Source organism: Phaseolus vulgaris, chromosome 2, assembly GCF_000499845.2.
Source record: "Phaseolus vulgaris cultivar G19833 chromosome 2, P. vulgaris v2.0, whole genome shotgun sequence".
NCBI classification, from domain to species: domain Eukaryota; kingdom Viridiplantae; phylum Streptophyta; class Magnoliopsida; order Fabales; family Fabaceae; genus Phaseolus; species Phaseolus vulgaris.
In genome coordinates this window covers 35483303-35505117 of record NC_023758.2, presented here as the reverse complement: position 1 = coordinate 35505117, position 21815 = coordinate 35483303, and the positions used below count along the sequence as shown (strand labels likewise).

The following is a 21815-nucleotide window of genomic DNA, read 5'->3' as shown; positions in this document are numbered from 1 at the left end:
ATTTAATTTCTTATCATCGATTGATAATATTTAAATTATTTAGAAAGAAAATAAAGATAATACGTGAATTTAATCTTTTTGCCACTTTTAAATTTTTATTTTCAAGACTATTCATTCTTTAAGGAATATTTAATTTTGTAAATGATTAGATTTATCTTTTTAGGAAGAAAATATATCTATCAGGATATATATATTGTAAACTTTGTAGTATTTAACATATTTCCAATAGATTAAATCCTAATACATTTAGTTAAAACATGACATATTTTTCACAGTGATCCATGTTTTTTGAAAAAATGATTGCATTATTTTGCCAATAGTTCACTGCTTGAGATAAGGTTCTACTAATATAAACATAGTTTGTAATTAAATTAAACGTTAAATACGTGTTAATTAGATGATTATATTTTTGTAATTAGTGAAAGCCTTGTGATATTTACAGTTACAGAGACAAAAATGGGGTTGAAAACACAAACACAAACACGAAATAGTTGTTGGATTCAGAAACTCAATCAAAGTGTTGAATGCTGGTTAACTTAGGTATTAATTTACTGAAAATAGATTTTCCTAAAAAATTAATAAGACAGCGACATTATAAATGAACACCCCAAACAACTGATGAACATAAACGAAACAAAAAAACAGTTACTTTTGATCAACTAACCAGTAGTTTCTAATTTAAGATTCGAATATTAAGTTGAGAGAGATATCTTATATTAGAGATAATTCTGTTTATCTGATATAAGATAAAATTATTTTACTGATATTTTTGTGAGGATCTTCAAAATGGAAACTTTGAAGCAAGTTTGAAGTGATCCTTGGTTGGGTACCTGAGTTCATGTTTTGTGAAGGAGAAAAGATGAGTATAATGAAGGAGGGAAATTAATAATGGTGGAAATAAGAGTTAGGAAGCAAGAGATGGGGATGTGAAGAGGAGAAGAAGCAGAAAGAGATTGAGTTTTGAGGGAAGAAGGAGAATGCAAGAAGAAAGGCAAAGGCTCGTGGTGGTGCCACGTGGCATGGTTAGAGTGGAAGAGTGGTTTGGGGTTTCAACAAAGAGCAAGAGAGAGCACAACAACTCTCTCTCTCTCTCTCCTGCCATGTCAGAGAGTAACCCCGTCCTATGACCCCGGCGAATCCGTATTTGTGTGTCTTTCTCTCTCTACATGACAACATCAACAAACAACAACAACAGCTAACTCTTTTTCTCTCTCTATTTATTCATTTGTCTGCCCTCTTTCTCTCTTTCTCTCTCTCTCCTCGTATCTCTCATCTCCTTGCATCCATGCCCTAATACCCTCTCTCCCTATTCTCCACTTTCCCCTTTTCCTTCTCATGCAATCCTTCCCCTTGCTGCTATTTGATCCGTAGCCCCAACTGGTATGCTTCTCAATTTCCCTTTTTTGCTCTTCATTTGTGGTTTTGGCTCGAATTTGGCTTCTGGGGTTTTGTGTTTGCCTCTTGTTCTTGTTCAATTTCAGTTGGGTCTTTTGTTTTTGTGTTGTTGAGTTCCTTGATTTTCAAGCTACTTGGCCGGTGATTGGGTTTCTGGCTTGCAGATTTTTGTTGGTTCAATGAGCAGGGTTGTTACTTGGATTTTTTGCTGCTTTCTGACTCCACTTGTTCCTCCTAGGGACTTGAGGGTTTTTGTGTGAGTTGAATGTGCGGAATGCTTCACCGTTTGTTGGGTGTGGATTGGTGGCTTTTGTTGTGTTTCGTGTTTGTGGTGTGCTGGGACATACTCTGACTTCTTGTTCATTGTGTATGCTGCTGCTTGTTTTACTTTTGATGGAGATTGTTTATGATCTTCCGATTCAGCATGATTAATATTTTTTACGTGAAGTAGTCTGTCTGTGCTGATTGAATAATCTGATCTTGTTTTGATTGAGGAATGAATGTAGATATCAATTATGTTGCGTATCTACAAAAGCTGAGGAAATATATCATTGTGTAGTCTTTGTATACATTTTTTGGGGCAATGACATGTTTTATTCTTGGATGTCTTTTTTGCTTCTTATGAATGTGGTTGCGCATTGGGGACCACCGAATGCTAACATTTGTGACAGGATTGGCGTATGGGATTGATTTAAATAAGTGTTCTGTACCAAATATTTCTCAGTGATAAATGATAAAAAAATGGCTTTTGTTTGATATTTTTCTCGGGGAATAGGGGAGCGAGTTTATTTGTTTGGTTCTGAAATGTTCATTCCTAAGTGTAAAAGGCTTGATTGGTTTTGTGATTCTGTAAATTATCATTCTTATGCGAAATATCTCTTTTGCTTTGATTTGGCATTTTACATCATGTGCGCTGTTTGGTCTTTTTAGTTGCTACATTCTTTGATACACATTGCTACCTGATGTTAACATGATTTCCAACCACATGCTCGCAGTATTTTGACCGAGGCAATCAATTTTGCATTGACTGGACTCGTTGCCTTAGCAAGCGGCAGGTTAGAAATCACTTTTCTATCAGCAGCAATCATGTTATTCACTTCAACTACCCGGGTTTCAGTTTTACCTAAGGCCTGTCTCAAGATTTAAGTAAGCTAGATTTTCCAAATTTGCTAACCTTGAATAAGTCACACCCCAGTTGAACGAACTTTGCTTATAATTTCTCGTAATGTTGGCAAACCTTGGATAAGACTGCATTGACTATAATCAAAGCCCATCTATCTTAGCTAATGTCTCGAACATGAGTTCTGAAGCTTCAACTCGAGACTAACTTTTTAGACTGATTCCCCTTAGCTACCATCAAACCTTTCCTTTTGAGGAAAAATATTATTTTAATGCTGGTTTGGTTTTCAAAGAGGACGAACTTTGTTCAACCAGCTGATTGATACTTAACCAGAGACAGTTTTTGGTGATTGCAGTTGGGAGAAAGAAGAATAAATTGAAATGAAAACATGATATCCTGCTGAGTGATTACGAAATGTGGTGTCATATTCTTTCTTGAATCCTTTTTGCTCCCATGTTGAGTGATATTACATGATCATGAATAGTGTCTATGATATGATGAATAGTAAAGGAGGACTATATAAATATTTTTTAAAAGTTGAATGCATGTTAGTTATTTGTAGTGTTATGTCAATGTTCTTTTTAAGGGGACATCTTTGAAAGATCATTAGAGAGGCATGTTATGCTTTGCTACATGTTTCATGTTCTTAGTCTCATGTTTTTTTCTTTCTCTCTTGGTGTAGTTTTCAGCTTATGAGGATTTCTTATCCACTTGCATTTATATCTCCTTTATTTCTTAATAAACTCTTTGTTTATCTAGATAAAGTACAACGATGGTTTATACTTTGAATATATCAAAAGAATGTTTCTCTAGCTGGGAACACATCTGGAATCTTTTTTCTTGCTAATGGTTGAACTTTGCTTACAATTATTATGACAAACACTGTTGATTACCAGGGCTAATTTAATTTTTAATTTTTGCTCAAAACTATTTTCTGTGCTCTGTTAATGAGCAGACATGTTTAATGCTGTTTTATAAGCTATAATGCTTTTGAATTTTATTTTTCTCATGATGTGCTGATGGTCAAAGTGTTTATGCAGGATGCATCTTTGAACAATGAAGGAAAACAAATCATCAGCGCCTAAAATGCTTAACAGGAACTGGGTTTTAAAGCGTAAGCGCAGAAAGCTTCCTTTTGGACTAGATCAGTCCTCAGGCAAAGAGCAATCCAATAGTAAAGAAGAAAATTCACTAACATCTGAATCTTCTAGAAATGCTTCAGCTAAACGTGCGCTAAAGACTGAAGTACCTACCGATCAAATTTCATCTAAGAAGAAAGGAAATGATGGGGTGAGTTACCTTTTTGAGTCCATTTTATTACATTAGGCAAACTTACTTAGCTCTTGAATAAAAAGAGAGGATGTTGGAAACCCAACTTATGAAGAGTAAAATGGTCTTTAGAATTGTCATTAAGTACATGGCTTGTGGCCGATGTAACTTATGATAATTTGTGTGAAATAGTAATGCCTTTATTGTTTTTAGATAGAATAGGAATTTTATTGATGTGAATGGATGATTGCAACAGTCAGGAAACACATATGTAACTTATGATAATTTATGTGAAATAGTAATGTCTTTATTGTTTTTAGATAGAATAGGAATTTTATTGATGAGAATGGATGATTGCAACAGTCAGGAAACACATCCTTGAAAAGGAAAGCAGAAGAACAAAATATAGAACTATAGATGTAAGAAATACCTGACATCTATGTAGACAATTGGACTGGAGTGGCTGGTCTGACTGGTTTAACTGGAAACTGGACTTGTAGGTGGTCTGGTCATTATATCTGTTAAAATGGAGGTGCTCATTGTATATTTTAGGAAGTTTTACATTTTATCCTTCTGGTAATTTTATCCTTTATCAAAGCCGTATCACACTATTAATACTAGGTTTATGTGTTTAGAAACAATCCCATAATCACAGGGATTTGTCTCCTTAGAATTAGCTGCCCATATTTCCTAAACTAACTAGCAGGTTCATGTATTTATAGGTCCAATGACCTCATAATTGAAACAATAAAGTAGAATATTATTTCTTCTAAATTTGAGAATATCAGATTGGGAATGCATGTGGTTTGTAATGATGTCATTAACTCGGTTATGAATTAGGATGAAACCGATGACTCATCCGGTTGGAAGCAAAACTTTATTTACCTTACCAACCAACTTTCTATATTTCCCAGGATCACAATAAGGTTCTCCTAAGTTAGGTACAAGTTTGCCACTTGGATCTGTTGGCGTGTTTGCATGGTTAAGCATTTATTATCCCTGTTTCTTTTAGAATGTTTGAGAGCATGTTTTCTTTGATATATGACCAAACAATCCTTGGATTGTGCCACTTCTATACCAAGGAAATGCCTTAGGTGTCCAAGAACTTCTGTCTGGAACTTTTGAGCAATATATTCTTTTAGTTGTATGATACCCTCCTTATAACTACCTGTGATAATAATGTCGTCCACATATACAATGATATAGATACATCCTTGGGGAGAATGATGATAGAACAAAGAATGATCAACATCACTTTGTATTATTCCAAACTGCTAGATGACAGTCCAAAAACAACCAAACCATATATGGGGTGATTGCTTGAGGCCATATAGGGACCTCCTTAGGCGAGATACCATATTAGATGACTCCCCTTGAGTAACAAGTCCAGGAGGTTGCTCCATATAGACGTCTTCATCAAGGTCAGCGTGTAGAAATGCATTTTTAATGTCAAGCTGAAATAGAATATAGTGGTAAGTAACTGCAATGGAAAAGAGAAGTCAAATAAATGTCATTTTGGCAATAAGGAGAGAAAGTGTTTGTGTAATCTTAGCCATAGATTTTTGTGTATCCTTTGGCAACCATTCAAGCTTTATAGTGATCAATGCTGCGCTCCTGTTTTAAGAATATACAACCATAGATACCCGACAATTGATTTGCCAGTTGGAAGAGGAACCAATTCCCAAGTACCATTACTTTTAAGCGCACACGTTTCATCAATCATTGCTTATCACCACTCCGCGTGAGATAAAGCCACACCTGGAGACTTAGGAACATGAATAGAGACAAACAAGTAAGGTTTTTATGGGGAAACCTATGATACCTAAGGTTTGTATAGTGGGAAGAAGGATTATAAGTAGAACGTACCTTTTCATATAGCAATAAGCCAATCATTTTCAGATGGGACCAAATTCGGTGTGGGAGATGGCTTCGAGGAGGATGAGGCATGACCTCCACTATATCATTATTTGTCGAAGATGGATCTTATATTAGAATATCAATAGGTCTAAACGATGTTGATATACCTGAAATGGTGCATGAGATAAAACTCATTTAGTAAGACTAGAGACTTTTTCAAAACCATGTTGGGGACTTTATTAAGACAAATATTTTGTATTATCAATGTAGTTTAAATGAAAATGATTTCTGACCTAGAATAATCTGAAGATAATATTTGAAGGAAATTGATTGTGGGTTTCTCTTAATGTATAATGCTAAATTTAGGCTATATTACAACACATGATTTTAGGCTATTTATTTTAATTGAGGATATTATGGTATTATGCTAGTTTTTTTCATTCATGCTGTCCTTTTGAGAGCTATGGTCACCTTTAGTTACAATCATTGCTGTCAATTAATTATTGAATAGATCCTAATCAGCTGCTTGATTGATTGTAAATGAGATCAATGTGCTACCGGGATATGCAGAATTCGGCATATTCTTCAATTTGTATAGGATTGTATTATGTTGCTCTTATATCCTTATACAATTAGCCACTACTTTTTGCGTTGTCTGGTAGCTTGGCAGATTTGGTTAAGATGTATGTTTCAATGTACAATGTATGCATTTATTTGATATTGATTAGGAATGAATGACATGGAAAAATATTTGTAGCAGAAGTGTATTCTGCTTCCTCTTATCTGGGAAAGCTGTCCTTGTCTTTTGGAATTGAGCTTATGGGTTCTCCAAAGGTTTCTTTCTCTAATTATATACAGGGCCTGTATTGACGAATTTCTCCATAGACACTTGTAGGAAAAGAAAGGATGAAGGAGAAATTTAAATAAGTCTCTTCATAAGATGCAATTAGTTTATGCATAAGATAACTTGTAGAAGCTCTCCCATATTAGCTATTCCAAAATCCTATTTCACTTATGCTAAGTTAGTTTTAGCTTATGGAGAAGTTTAAGCAGATAGGCCCATTGTGCCACAGTGTGCTTTCCAAAAGCTTTCCTGATGTTATTTTGTTTGTCTAGTCTTTCTTGTTACCTTTTAGAGGATGTATTTTCCTTTCCGTCTTTGTACTGTTATCCTCACAAAATCTCTTCTAGTAAAATATCTTTGGGATATATGCAATGGGATTGGATTTGGATGTCATTGTCATCTCAATAATATGCTTTTATTTTATTTTCTAGCTGCATGTCTTATCCTCAGTCTCCAATTTTCATACTTCTTTTTCTTTAATAATATTTTATTTATTATATGAAGAATATTTTGGGATGCTTCCAGTCTCGATTTTTTTTTATTATTTCCACCTGGTTGCTCTAACTTAATATAATGAAACTTATGATCCAGTATTACTATGAATGCGTGATCTGTGATGTTGGTGGTAACTTATTGTGCTGTGATAGCTGTCCTCGCACCTACCATTTACAATGTCTTGATCCCCCTCTTAAGGTATGTCCAAACCTGGTTTCATGCTGTGCTTTCTTTCGACTACAGAGTCTTGATTCTTGGGATTTTTTAATCTGATTTCTTTCAACCATTTGTGATTTTATCTCTTGAAGCGCATCCCTAATGGGAAGTGGCAATGTCCAACTTGCTTTGAAGGAAAGGATCAACTAAAGCCCATGAACCACCTGGATCCAATTTCAAAACGAGCAAGGACAAAGACTGTCCCTGCAAAATCAAAAGGTCAAGTTAACTCACTTAACCTTGAAAAAGTATCTGGACTTTTTGGAAGTAAACTTATTTCAAAGAAAAGGTCCTCAAGCAAAGGGAAATCTATTTCAACTGTGGGAGTCAAATTCTTTGGAAAGAAATTGTTGTCTTCCTCAGTTGATGAAACTTGTAACGACAAACCTGTTGACCCATCTCTTGGGAGTACTATGGAAGGAACTTCATGTGTGGATGCTGATGAAAAGAAATCAAGCTTGTCCCCAATAGACTCCCCTGTAGATAGGAAGTCAACTTCACCAACGAAGGTAGTTTTACCGCTCTCTAAAATTACTGATTTAGAAGCAAATGATGAACAACTGGAGGGTAAGACTGATTCATCTTGCAATAAGATTCCTTTAAGGAAAACACTTGTTCTTGCTATTGCTGCTAGTGGAGAGGATGTGAGAAAAAGGAAGAATAAAGTTGTTAATGATAATACTAGTCAAAAAAAGCAAAAGACTGAAAAGGGCAAAAAAGTTGTCAATCCTTCTTCTACGAAGTCCAAGTCTGGGAATAGTAAAGTACACAAGAAGCAGAAGTCTATAACCCATAGCATTTCCTCATCTGTACCTAAAGAGGATGTTGGAAACAAGAATTCTCAAGCCCAGCAGAAAGATGAGGTACTTGTTCCTCCTCTAATATCTTGTTGGATTTTTTACTTTTAATAACTATCAGAACATTTCTTCTTTATTTTGCTACGTTTGGATAAGTAGTTATTGTATTCCCTAATAAATACTTCTATTTACTTGTTAGTTTAAATCTGGATATCATTTAGTAATATGGACAGTGACTGAATCCTGTCATGATATTATTGACTTTTTATTTATGGAGTCAAAATGTTTGTATATTTATTACCAACTTAACATAATTGATCTGATTTATATTATATTTCGTATTTACACTTTATCTCAAAAAATATTGAGTTTGAGCATTTTTTTTTTGTCTCTGCTGACATCATATCTGGACCATGGTATACTACATTAAATAGTGCTGTTGTTAAAGCATGACTATTTTAAATTATCATAGTGGTTTAGTGGCAGTCTATAGTTTATAAATCTCGAGGAAATTAATTACAGGTACATGTATAATGTCTAAATGATAAAGGATCTAATTATTGTAGTCTTAAATTATGGTGACTCAGATGGGCTATTGAAGAGGTTTTTATGTGTGGCATTTTTCACCTGTAATGTCCTTACTGGGCATAACTCACCTTTAACTCTAAAATTTAATTTCATTTGCTAATTCTAGCCAACATTTCATTTCTATGTATTGTCCAAATCTCCTAGGCCTCTGTAAGCTCAGTTAGGAAGAGTAAAAAAAAGCGAATACAAAAATAAGGAATAATGGTGCAGGCTGACAGTGATGTAACTGATGCCAAATACTAGGATTTGATAAAGAACTATTGAATGAGACAATTTGTGTAAATACGTTGTCCTTTATTAGGAGAGAATTTAAATATTGTTGTGTTTAGACTCTAGTTCTGTGAGCAAAATTTAGGTGTATTACACTGCACAAAATTAAGAAAAATGAGGTGTAAATGTTTCTCAAAACCTGCAAGGTTTTGCTACATTGGGTTGGATTTAGGATGTCAGAGCAGCTTGATGTGGTAAAATATATTTAGTCTGCTATTTGAATGTATTAATTCTACAATCTCATCCTTGATTTATATTAAATATACTGTCTAAAATATGTTTAGTATTATTCTATCACATTTTTATTACACTGTAAGCATGATTTGTTTTCTCTGGGATGCAGAAGTTTTCTCGGGTAATGAAAGACACATCAAATGAACTGGATAAAACACAAAATCTTGTAGATGAAACTTTGATGCACGAAGACAGTGCTGTTATTGAGTCTCTGCAGGTAGCCATCTAAAAAGACCTTGTGTCTGATGATTTGCATTTTTTTGTTTAAAAAAATGCCTCACCTGGCATCTTTTATCTGATCAACATAACTCACTCTACTTGAATATCCATCTCACAGGTTGATCGAGTTCTAGGGTGTAGAATTCATGGTGAGAATACAAATTCCTTACATAACTTGTCTTTGAATGTTGAGGGTGGCTCACCTTCTGGTGATCTGGTCATATCAGAAAATCAGACCAGGCTTCTAGAGAATAATTCTGCTTGTGCTAATGATTTGGATGCGGAATCAACTGAAAATCATGTTGATGATCATCAAAATGTCGTCAAGAGTTCTGATGAAGAAGCCATATTGACCAACCCTAATAGAGTGGAAAAAATTCATGTATACAGAAGATCAGTAACAAAAGAAAGTAAAAAAGGAAATCCTGTTGATTCATTGAGTAAAGCCACTGAGGATCTAGGTTCATGTGCCAGGGATGGTATAGATCAGGATGATTCTGCTGTATCTGCTGAGCAGTTGAAAAAACCAAATGACAAGCTGGAGACAGAAGACAGCATTAATGTTGCTTTAAGAAGCAAAGATAACAGTGAGCTTCCAAAAAATTGTGAAAGACATGTCTCTCTTGAAACAGAACAAAAAGAAATGAATGTGGAGAAGGGGATGAGTGGCAATATTGATGATAATGCTCAGGATGCTAATGCAATTGATTGTGCTGGTCCAAATGGAGAGGAGGTTTTCTATGAATTTTTAGTTAAATGGGTAGGAAAGTCTCATATTCATAATAGTTGGATTTCTGAATCCCAGTTAAAAGTTCTTGCAAAGAGAAAACTAGAAAATTATAAGGCAAAGTATGGGATGACAATAATTAATATTTGTGAGGAGCGTTGGAAGCAGCCTCAGCGGGTGCTGGCCCTTCAAACTTCCAAATATGGAACATCTGAAGCATTTGTAAAGTGGAGTGGACTGCCTTATGATGAATGCACTTGGGAAAGTTTAGATGAACCAGTGCTTCAAAATTCTTCTCATTTGGTTACCCTTTTTAATAAGCTTGAAACTCTCACGTTGGAAAGGGATTCATCAAAGGAAAATTCAACTAGGAGAAACAACGACCATCAAAATGATATTGTCAATCTCACAGAGCAACCTAAGGATTTGAAAGGTGGTTCTTTGTTTCCTCATCAGCTTGAGGCACTGAACTGGTTGCGCAGATGCTGGTATAAGTCCAAAAATGTGATACTTGCTGATGAGATGGGACTTGGGAAAACAGTATCTGCTTGTGCTTTTCTTTCATCATTGTATTTTGAATTCAATGTTTCACTTCCTTGCTTGGTCTTGGTACCACTTTCTACAATGCCTAATTGGCTTGCTGAATTTGCACTGTGGGCTCCAGATGTGAATGTTGTTGAATATCATGGCTGTGCCAAGGCTAGAGCCATGATTCGCCAGTATGAATGGCATGCTAATGATCCAAGTGGATTGAGTAAGAAAACTGAAGCCTATAAATTTAATGTTCTTTTAACTACTTATGAAATGGTTCTTGCTGATTATTCCCATTTACGAGGAGTTTCTTGGGAAGTTCTTGTTGTTGATGAGGGCCATCGACTGAAGAATTCTGGAAGTAAGCTTTTCAGTTTGCTAAATACCTTCTCCTTTCAACACCGTGTACTGTTGACAGGTACCCCTCTCCAGAACAACCTTGGTGAGATGTACAACTTGCTTAACTTCCTGCAGCCAGCTTCATTTCCTTCTCTGACTTTATTTGAGGAGAAATTTAATGATCTTACGACTGCTGAGAAAGTTGATGAATTGAAAAAACTTGTTGCTCCTCACATGCTTCGTAGACTTAAAAAGGAAGCCATGCAAAATATCCCTCCCAAGACAGAAAGAATGGTTCCTGTTGAGTTGTCATCCATCCAAGCTGAATATTATCGGGCAATGCTTACAAAGAATTATCAAATATTGCGGAATATTGGGAAAGGGGTCGCCCAACAGTCTATGCTGAATATTGTGATGCAATTGAGGAAGGTCTGTAATCATCCATACCTCATACCAGGAACTGAGCCTGAATCAGGTTCTGTCGAGTTCCTTCATGAAATGAGAATAAAGGCTTCAGCTAAGTTGACTCTTCTACATTCTATGCTAAAGATTTTACATAGGGAAGGTCACAGAGTTCTTATTTTCTCACAAATGACCAAGCTTCTTGACATCCTGGAGGATTATTTGACTATAGAATTTGGGCCTAAAACATATGAGAGAGTAGATGGATCTGTTTCTGTAGCTGATCGCCAGACAGCAATTTCTCGCTTTAACCAAGACAAAAGTCGATTTGTTTTCTTGTTATCCACTCGCTCTTGTGGACTTGGAATAAATTTGGCTACTGCTGACACTGTCATCATCTATGATTCTGATTTCAACCCCCATGCAGATATCCAAGCAATGAATCGAGCTCACAGAATTGGACAATCAAATAGACTTTTGGTATACCGGCTAGTGGTTCGTGCTAGTGTTGAAGAGCGCATCTTGCAGCTTGCTAAGAAGAAATTGATGCTTGATCAGCTTTTTGTAAATAAGTCTGGTTCACAAAAGGAAGTAGAAGATATTTTAAAGTGGGGAACTGAGGAACTCTTCAACGATTCTCCAGGACTGAATGGGAAAGACATGAATGAAAATAACAATAGTAGCAAAGATGAGCCTGTAGCAGATGTAGAACATAAGCATCGAAAGAGGACTGGTGGTCTGGGAGATGTATACAAGGATAAGTGTACTGATAGCAGCAGCACGATTCTGTGGGATGAAATTGCTATTTTAAAATTGCTTGATCGTTCAAACCTTCAAGATGGTTCAACTGATAATGCTGAAGGGGATTCTGAGAATGATATGCTGGGTTCAGTGAAGGTGAGATAATTGACTAACTCTAGTTGATAAAGTATTGTTTCTTTGGACTTTCACTTGAAGCTAGAATATTACCAATAGGGCAATAAACTCAGTCACATGGCAGGTTTTTTGACTCACGAATCCTGTTTTGCTTGTTTGTGTTTTTAGACATGGACATGCACCCTTGTCCCTTGTTTTTCTTTCTCTTGGCTTTTTATTCTTTTCCTTTCTTAGGTTAGGTACCTTTGCCTTGTAAAAGTTTCTTTGTAGTTTGTGTGCTTATATGATTATTTAAGTTTTCCTGTTGTCATTAGTGGTTATACTTGACCCTATATGTAGTTTTTGAAGTTGTCTATAGGATTAACATGTAAACAACCTAAACTAAGAATTTGTTGATGCTTCTGTCCCCCTTGTGCTTAATTCTATGGAAATCCATTCCATTTATTTTTAATATGATACATGTGTCTAAGGCCAAGCCTTGTGACCTGGTTGTCATGTATTGAAATCCTATAAACAGTCTATCCACTTGTGTGAGTAAGGCTGTTTACGCTACACCCCCCAAACTGCACTAGTTGGGAGCCTCATGCACTGTGTTGCCCTTTTTCTACAAGTTTTTCCTCTCAAATTTTGATTCTATCATGTTAATTAAATGATTAATTTCTCCCTCCCTTTTGTTTTTTCTTAAATTGTGTCACTGTGCTCTTATGGTTATATATAATTGAATGATTAAGCTCTGCCCCATTTGTGACTGAAAATCTCTTACTTAGGCCCTCGAGTGGAATGATGAACCAACTGAAGAGCATGTAGTGGGTGAATCTCCTCCTGATGGGACTGATGATATATGTCCACAAAATTCTGAGAAGAGAGAGGATAACACAGTGAATGTCAATGAAGAAAATGAATGGGACAAACTACTGCGTGTGAGGTAATTAGCTTTATTGTCTTTGTTAAAATCATGATTGTTATTGTAATGTACAACTTCTATAAAGCTTCTTTTTGGGTATATGTACCTAGCCTAAGGGTAGAGTGTTACAGGATATACCTTTTCTTTGTATTGTATTCTTCTTTTTTGCATATATAAAATATACATCAGTTGAGCAAGATACTCAGCTGATTTTTATCATATCCTAATTCAAGTTGGTATCAAGAGCCCTATTTATCTTCTCTTGTAGTTAGACCACCATTGTTTGCTGTTTTTGGCTGCCATCCACCATTGTTTTGCCTAGTAAAGATTAAGTGCGCCTTGAGGAGCATGACCCAACCCTCGGTGGTTGCACGACCAAAAGCTTCATGATAGACCATCATGTGCTGATCTTTGCCAACTCGTCACTAGGCTTGTGTGTCCCATGTGCTGCCTTCGTGGTGTCAGAATGACACCAAACCACTGTTGTTGGTCTCGTCAGTGACTCTTGGGCAGAGCTTGTCTTCCTGTTTTGATGTAAGTGGATAGTTGGTCAAGCCTCTCTCATCACAACTTAGGGTTTTTCCCACTCAAACATGTTTATGGCTCTATTACCATGGCCAAACTCAACAGGAAGAACTACTTATCGTGGTATGCCTGTTGTGTTATGTTTCCTTTGTCGAGGATACCATGACTATTTGGAAAAGGAAGTCAGTGGTGTAGTAACTAAAGGTAAATCTTAGTGGTAGAAACTGGACTTCCAACTACGTTGTTTTATGGTAGTCAGTTGAACAAGATGTCTTAGAAATACTCAGATCCTTTAAGTTATGCTCTTCTTTTCTGAAGAAGATACAAAATACTTTTGCTAATGACAGTCAATATCTCTTTGGTGCGACTGAAAGAGTTGCCCCTCTTAGAAAGGCTCGGGCTACAATAGAAGAACTACAAAGATTTCTTGTGGTTAATTCATCTGAGGATATGAACAAAAAACTTGTTAAGTTATACATAGTCCTAATTTTGAGAAGTCTACACTTAGATTTTGATCGTATGATACAATTTTAGGGTGATTAGATTCCTTAAATAGACAACTTAGTCACTAGACTTCTTTGGGTCACCTTGTTAAAAGATAAAAATTCAGCTGAAGTTATTGATACATCAACAATGGTAGCACCATGAGGAAAAGGAGGAGGTCGTAGCAATTGAAGACGATGCGGTGGTTGGAATGGATCTCCTCAATGCACATACTGCAAAAGAATAGGTGATGCCCTAGAAAGTTGCTACTCCTTGCATGGTTTTCCAAACAAGGCAGCCCATGTGTCTAAATCTGAAAAAGGAGTCCAAGTTTTTTAAATGCGGAGTACCAAGTGTAATTCTCTACCATTCATTCAGATATTTAGGTACCAAGTACTAGGAAAACATGATAGGTTTGCTCCAAAAACGAGTTTGCTTTCGAGTTAACTCGCCTTGGGTGAGTGGGAATGTAAACTCGCGAGTGATAACCCAGGGTGAGTGATAACCATGCTCATTGCTAGTTTTTAATCAATAGAACGCCTTTTTCCTCTTTTGAAAATCAAATTCCCCACTTCATTATTTTTCCAAATTATCCTTTATTTCATGTTTCTTCGATGTCTCTCCAGGTTTAGACAAACTCTTTGCAAAGGCTTTTAAATGTGTTCTTTTGGAATATTCTCGCCTTCAAAAAGGATCCAATGCTATTCTCCAACTACCAAAAGATACTATATGTTAGTTGATCTTACCTTTTTTTTAGGACACCATTTTTCTCATCCTCTGTGGTAACTCCATTGTCCATTCAAAATGTCCTCCCTGATCCAACCTTTGGTTCTTTGATGATTCCAGGTTCTTCTAACTCCAACCCAAATGAAAACTAGTCTGGTATTTTTCCACCACCTCTCTTTACATACCAACATAAGACACAAAGAACTCCTAATCTTCCTAAAGTTTCTCATGATTTAGATCATACTCCAACAACTTCCTATGTCATGTATCCTTCCCCGTCATCTCTTTCACATGACTTCAATTCAGATTGGCCTTTTGCTTTTAGGAAAAGTATTCATTCTACTCGTAATCCATATCCTATTTTGATTATTTTAAGTTATCCTATTATTTCTTTCTTTGTTTGTACCATTGTTCCCAGAACTATTCATGAGGCACTTGATCATCATAGACCACAACACGCCCTTGCAACAATGGCACATAGGAGCTTGTCCTCTTCCCTTTGGAAAGAAGTCGATTGATTGTAGATGATGGGTCTATGCTACTAAAGGTGGGCTTAGTGGTGAAGTTTGATTGCCTTAAAGCTCGGTTTGTGGCCAAAGAATATACACAAATTTATGGACTTGGCTATTGTGATAATGGGGAGGGGCCAAAGTATATGCATTGTTAGACTTTTTCTTGCAATGGCAGCTATCCATCATTGGCCAATTCCCCAACTTAACATTAAAAGTGTTTTCCTTCTTGGTGATCTTGGGGAGGAAATTTATATGGAGCAACCTCTTGGATTTGTTGCTCTCGGGGAGGAAATTTATATGAAGCAATCACCCGTAGCTAGGTTTTATAAACTCAATCATACTATTCAGGCTTTTGGATGGAAATGAAGTGAGAGGGGTCATTCAGTTTTCTTTTGTTATGCTTCTCTTTGGAAGTGTGTATATTTAATGGTCTATGTTGTTACAAGGAACAATGCCACTGGGATCTCTCTTGACTAAAGGAACACTTTGCAACCATTTTCAGAGTAAAGATTTTTGTTATCTAAAATACTTCCTAGGTATTGAAGTGACTCAATTAGAGGAAGGTGTTGTTTTCACTGAGAACATATGCTCTCAACATTCTAGAGGAGACCGGGTTGGCAAATTGCAAGCCTGTTGATAGTCCCATGGATCCAAATTAAAAGTTGATGGTGGACCAAGGTGAAATTTTGTAAGATCCAAAAAATTATTGGAGGCTTTTGGGAAAACTCATTTACCACAATATTAAAATTTGGAGGAATTTCTGAATTGAAAAGAAATTGGTCTAATTGATAGCCTTTCTTAATAACATTTTAAAATCTCTAAAAAACTGGTCCTTAGTCTCACAAGGTGGGTACACTCAGGTCTTGGTTATGTGAAGTGGCACAATACTCACAAAAAATGCAGATGATTATAAACTAAAAGATTTGGGTACACATGTAAATCCTAACTACGATTCTAACATAGTAGTATAATTATTTATTTATAAGAACTAAAGCAGCAGACAATGAATTCTTTTGAGCATATGATAGTAAAGGAGCTATGCTTATTAGAAGCCACTTTTTTTAAAATTCAACTATTTTAATTTTTATCTATACAAGTGATGATAGTACACTTTTTTTTAAAAATTCATATGGTCATGCATTTGTCAGCATAGATAGCTATCAAGTGGTGTGACTAACATGTTTTACCTTAAATTTTTGTCTTAACTTGGTTTGTAGGTGGGAGAAATATCAAAATGAAGAGGAAGCAGCTCTTGGTCGAGGGAAGCGGCAAAGGAAAGCTGTTTCGTATAGGGAAGTATATGCTCCACATCCAAGTGAAACAATGAGTGAGGTGATTTGTTTGATTCTACTCACCACTAAAACATACAAGTTTTCAAGATAAATATTTTTTAATTATGTATTTGGTTCTGAATATCAGTGGTGGGAGATGAAGTTTTGTTTCTCATACTTAAAATATCCTCCCATGTGTTTCATCAGATATATAAGCTAATAAATCTTAAATGTTGGTTAAGTTTGGTTTTGGACTTTCAGCTTTGTTCCCTGAAAATCAATAATGAAGGATTAAACTAAGATAAAAAGAAGTAGAAAGTCTCAAGTTTTTTTTTTAAAATAATGAAATGCAAATAAAAAGATGTTTTTCTTTCTAAATAACTTAATGAAAACGAGGGAAAAACCATTTTATTTTACATATTAGGTGTTAGTACTTTTCCTATGCAGAAGTGATATCAAATCCTTATCTAGGTCCAAGTCTGCTATTAGGGTTTTGCCATGCTGTTGAACTATGATGACGACTCTGTTTTTTGTACCCTGGTTGTTGTGATAGATCTACCAAAACTATTTTGAAAAGTTATTTTGGTCTTTGTACAATTTTTTAATCAGCTATTAGTTGTGTACCAATGACATTTTTCTATATTTATGGCTTCCAATTTAAAAAGCTTCAGTTGTGTTGCAACTTTCTTTAGCATTTTTGGCACTTTGAGTGTTTACTAGGGGGGTGATAGAATTGGTTTCTTCAGTTTAATCAAGTTACTCCATACAATTATCATTGAATGTTTGTGCTGCATTTAACATGGATATTTTATTCTTGTAAAATGGGACTGAGTTTATTTGTGTCGTGCTATTTCTGTCCAAATTTATTTCCAGCTCAGTATTAGTTTAGTTATGGTTTGAGTGGAAGGCTGTAAATAGGCTCATATTTACAATTAAGGCCACTTGCTTATTTTTTAACTGTTGAAATTTTCTTCTGTTAATCAGTTTTATTACTTTAGCTCCAGTACGTTCAGTTTAACTCTTTTAGAAACTCTGTTGGTCTTTTCTTAATGTTTCCTATTGGTGTGCTTGTTCAACCAGAGTGGTGGTGAAGAGGAAAAAGAGCCAGAACCAGAGCCTGAGCGTGAATATACACCAGCAGGACGGGCCCATAAGACCAAATAGTATGACTTGTCTTTTTAACTTTCTGAATTACTTCACAGTTATTGAATAATGTTAAGGGAAATCCATACATGTTCATCTTCAAGGGTGTGTTTCTTTTGACAGTATGGCCCATAAGACAAAATAGTATGACTTGTTTTTTTAACTTTCTGAATTACTTCACAGTTATTGAATAATGTTAAGGGAAATCCATACATGTTCATCTTCAAGGGTGTGTTTCTTTTGACAGTATGTCGTCGATTGCAATGCATTATTCTATTAAGAAGTTTGTTTTTCTGAGTGCTTTAGTAAATTGTCAAGGAGTTCCTTGTTTGTTTTCCTCTCTTTTTTTATGGAGTTGTTTAATGCATGTAAATATAAGCCTCCAATACCTTAATTTTAACTTCTGGAAATGATATACCTAAAGCTCTTAGCAAGTCCTACATGCTGTTGATAAATTGTTTATGGTAATATGAACATCCATGCTTTAATTTCCTCTTAACAATTTATAGTATGCTGGTGTTCCCTCATCAGAACTAATTCTACTGATGTGATTATTTAATTGTGGTTCAAGTATTTTAATCAGTAATTTCATACTAGCGGAACAAGATATCATTTCCTCTGGCAGTGGTAGATTCTGTATACCAATAGTATGCTTTTATGATTAAATGAGCTTCGGAGGCTGAATATTTTCACTTGCTATTTTTTACAGTGTTAAACTCCGAGCCCGGCAAAAAGAACTACTTGCCCGAAGGAAGGCGATTAAAGAAGCAAATCCTGAGGGTCTTCTAGGTAACGAGTTACTCTCACATTCATCAGTCATTGCCAAGGGTGGGGATCTAGGGGCTGGACCAACACACTCGGTTCAAGAGTTGCCTTCTATAAACTTAGAGGACAGCAAATACACACAACTTTCAGAAGCTCAGAATGGCAACGCTGACTCCTTATCAAGGATTGACAAGCTTTCCAAACATAAAATGAGCAGTCACTTCGATGCTTCTGTCAGTAACCTAGGCCGTTCTCTCCCTGATATTTTTCTTCCAAGTCATCCTAAGGGGGGGCTGAGCATGACAAACAATATATCCACCAACAATTTGTTGCCCGTACTAGGGCTTTGTGCTCCCAATGCAAAACAAATAGAGTCATCAGAAAGCAATACTTCAAAGTTAAATTGGAGACAAAATAGACATGGATCCAGACAAGAGTTTCCATTCAGTCTTGCCCCTTGCTCTGGGACAACAATGGATGCTGAGGCGAGAAGTAAGGAAGTGACAGCAAATACCAAGCTGGCAGATGCATCCACAGAAAATTTACACCCAAGTTTCAAAAATAGCATCCCTGATAACAGTCTCCCATTTGTTCCCGTATGCTCTCTTAATACATGTCTGGATTTCGTTGTCAATTGTAGTTGGCATTACGGATCTGTCTTTATGATTTGTATCCTTTCCTTCTTTTTGTTTTTATTTTGCAGTTTCCACCCTCTGTGCATGGAAAGGAATCTGATGCATTTGAGAATTCAGGTGCTAGATTCTCTCATTTTCAGGAGAAGATGGCATTGCCAAACCTGCCATTTGATGAAAGGTTGCTGACAAGGTTTCCACTTACAACCAAGAGCATACCAAATTCACATCTGGACCTTTTGCCTAATTTGTCTATAGGAGGAAGACTTGAATCTTTGAATGGATCTATTCAAGACCTTCCGACAATGCCAGCATTGCCTAATTTCAAAATACCCCCTGAAGATTTGTTCAGATATAATCAGCAAGACAGGGATGTACCCCCTACTTTGGGTTTGGGACAAAGGTCAACCACGTTCTCATCTTTCCCTGAAAACCATAGGAAGGTGCTTGAAAACATAATGATGAGAACCGGATCTGGATCAAGTAATTTATTGAAAAAGAAGTCAAAATCCGATGGGTGGTCTGAAGATGAGCTTGATTCCCTATGGATTGGTGTTCGTAGGCATGGGAGAGGTAATTGGGATGCTATGCTCCGAGATCCCAAGTTAAAGTTTTCAAAGTATAAAACATCTGAGGATTTATCAGTGAGGTGGGAAGAGGAACAGGTAAAGGTCTTTCAGGGGCCACCTTTTCCTACTCAAAGATCCTCCAAGATGACAAAGTCTACCAAATCAGCACATTTTCCCATCTCTGATGGCATGATGGAAAGGGCCTTGCATGGGAGCAAATTTTTCTTGCCACCAAAATTTCATAACCATCTGACTGACATGAAATTGGGGATAGGTGATTCTGCATCTAGTCTGTCACATTTTAGTGCATTGGACCGACCTAGTATGCAAAATGAACACTATGTATCCCTTCCATCTTGGAGTTATGATAAAAACAGATCTAAATTTCCTGAAGGTGCTTCTGCTGAAACATCTGATAGACCAGGTACTTCTTCCAGTGTACTGACTGAAAGACCATTTCTGCTCAATTCTTTTGGAACCAGTACCTTGGGCTCTTTAGGTTTGAATTGCTCAGGCAGCATTGATGCACAGCAGAAGGAGGATGACCAAGGAAACACCAAGCGTGGAAAGTTGCCCATACTTCTAGATGGATCACAACATGATATGCGTGATAATCATGTTAATGTAGGTAATGGTGAATCTACTAGTTCTGGATTGTTATCTAATCCAATTAGATCTGATCGTTTGCACTCAAAAGTAGAGGAAGTGGGTGGAAGCAGTACTTCAAAAGACAAGCTTCCCCACTGGTTACGAGAAGCTGTTAGCTCCCCTGCCAAACTTCCCGATCCTGAATTGCCACCCACAGTATCAGCCATTGCTCAATCAGTTCGTCTGTTGTATGGGGAAGATAAGCCTACAATTCCTCCATTTGTGATTCCTGGACCACCTCCTTCCCTACCAAAGGACCCCAGGTGTAGTGTAAAAAAGAAAAAGAAGAGAAGATCACATAAGTTCAATCGGGGTCTTCCAGATTTTGCTGGAAACAGCAGGGACTTGCACAGCAGCCACCATGTTGATAATGGTGCCTCAAGCTCCATTCCTTCGGGCCCGCCATTGCCTCTACTTTCTCAGACAGGACCTCTAGGACCTCAGCAGATTGAATCTGACCTTAACTTGCCTCCTCTAAACTTGAAAGTGGCAAACTCGTCACACTCTTCAAAAAAAGCAATTTCAGGGATGTCTCCATCTCCCGAAGTGCTTCAGTTGGTTGCAGCCTGTGTTGCTTCTGGCCCCCATCTTCCATCGATCACTACCGGTGCTTCGAACTTTCTTGACAGCAAGCTTCCATTGCCAAGGCCCGTTGGAAGAGCCAAATTCAAAGACTCAGAAGGTGCCTTTAGAAATAAGAATCCTAGGCAGGTTTCACCAAAAATTTGGTGTCCACCTCAAGAGCAAGAAGTACATGACCTTGACAGTGGAGATTCCAGCAAGACTCAGTCAGATCCCTCTCGGGTTGAACGGCCCGAAGAAGTGGAGGTATCATCTGAGGGAACTGTCTCAGACCATGCTGTGAGAGATCAGGAAACATAACTGTAGTATTTTGGATAAAAAAAAATGAAACCAATTCTTTCTTGCTGCTGAAGCCTTTTCACCAATGCGCTAGAATTTTTGTAGGTATGACAGTGAGTGAACTAGCAAATATAGGATTGTTGAGAACATGTAAAGTTTTTTCTCCAAGTGAAATGAAATATAGTGTTGCTTGCTGGATATTGTGTCTTGCCCTTTGTCTAGCATGGAATTTTCTTTTTTAAATTGGAGCCACATATAAATACAATAATTCATTATTACACTGCACAGTACTTCATTTACTTTTATAAGAATGGACTCTGAAGCATTATACAATTTACTTTTATAAAAATTGTTATTTGTGATTGAACTGAATGGGTCACTAAGAAACTTTCTGAATTTTGTTTCCTAGACAAATCGCAAAATGTTGACCGGCAATTTCTTCCGGCATTTACATATTCACTTCATCTAACTCATACTTCTTAAAATACCAAAATTATTCTATATTTTATTGACTTTTTTTAGTTCTGGTTTGTAAAATCCGAAGACTTCGGAATACTTAATATTTGTGATTTTTTTGTATTCTAAATTGTTTAATTT

General features: G+C 36.5%; 1 protein-coding gene across 3 annotated transcripts; it reads left to right on the top strand.

The window, feature by feature from the left end:
* Positions 1 to 657: 657 nt before the first annotated feature.
* LOC137811712 (protein CHROMATIN REMODELING 4) lies at positions 658 to 21418 on the top strand. Of its 3 annotated transcripts, XM_068613544.1 has the most exons (12): positions 658 to 1380; positions 2391 to 2450; positions 3556 to 3805; positions 7077 to 7178; positions 7289 to 8059; positions 9195 to 9302; positions 9423 to 12200; positions 12947 to 13104; positions 16547 to 16661; positions 17681 to 17763; positions 18453 to 19104; positions 19212 to 21418. In XM_068613544.1, exons 3-12 carry the CDS (start codon positions 3572 to 3574, stop codon positions 21237 to 21239), a joined length of 7029 nt encoding a protein of 2342 aa, XP_068469645.1. In that variant the 5' UTR covers positions 658 to 1380; positions 2391 to 2450; positions 3556 to 3571; the 3' UTR covers positions 21240 to 21418. The 3 variants fall into 3 exon arrangements, with proteins under 3 accessions (XP_068469645.1, XP_068469646.1, XP_068469647.1); XM_068613545.1 differs by lacking the exon at positions 2391 to 2450 and having other exon boundaries at positions 1055 to 1380; XM_068613546.1 differs by lacking the exon at positions 658 to 1380 and having other exon boundaries at positions 2429 to 2541.
* Positions 21419 to 21815: the final 397 nt, after the last annotated feature.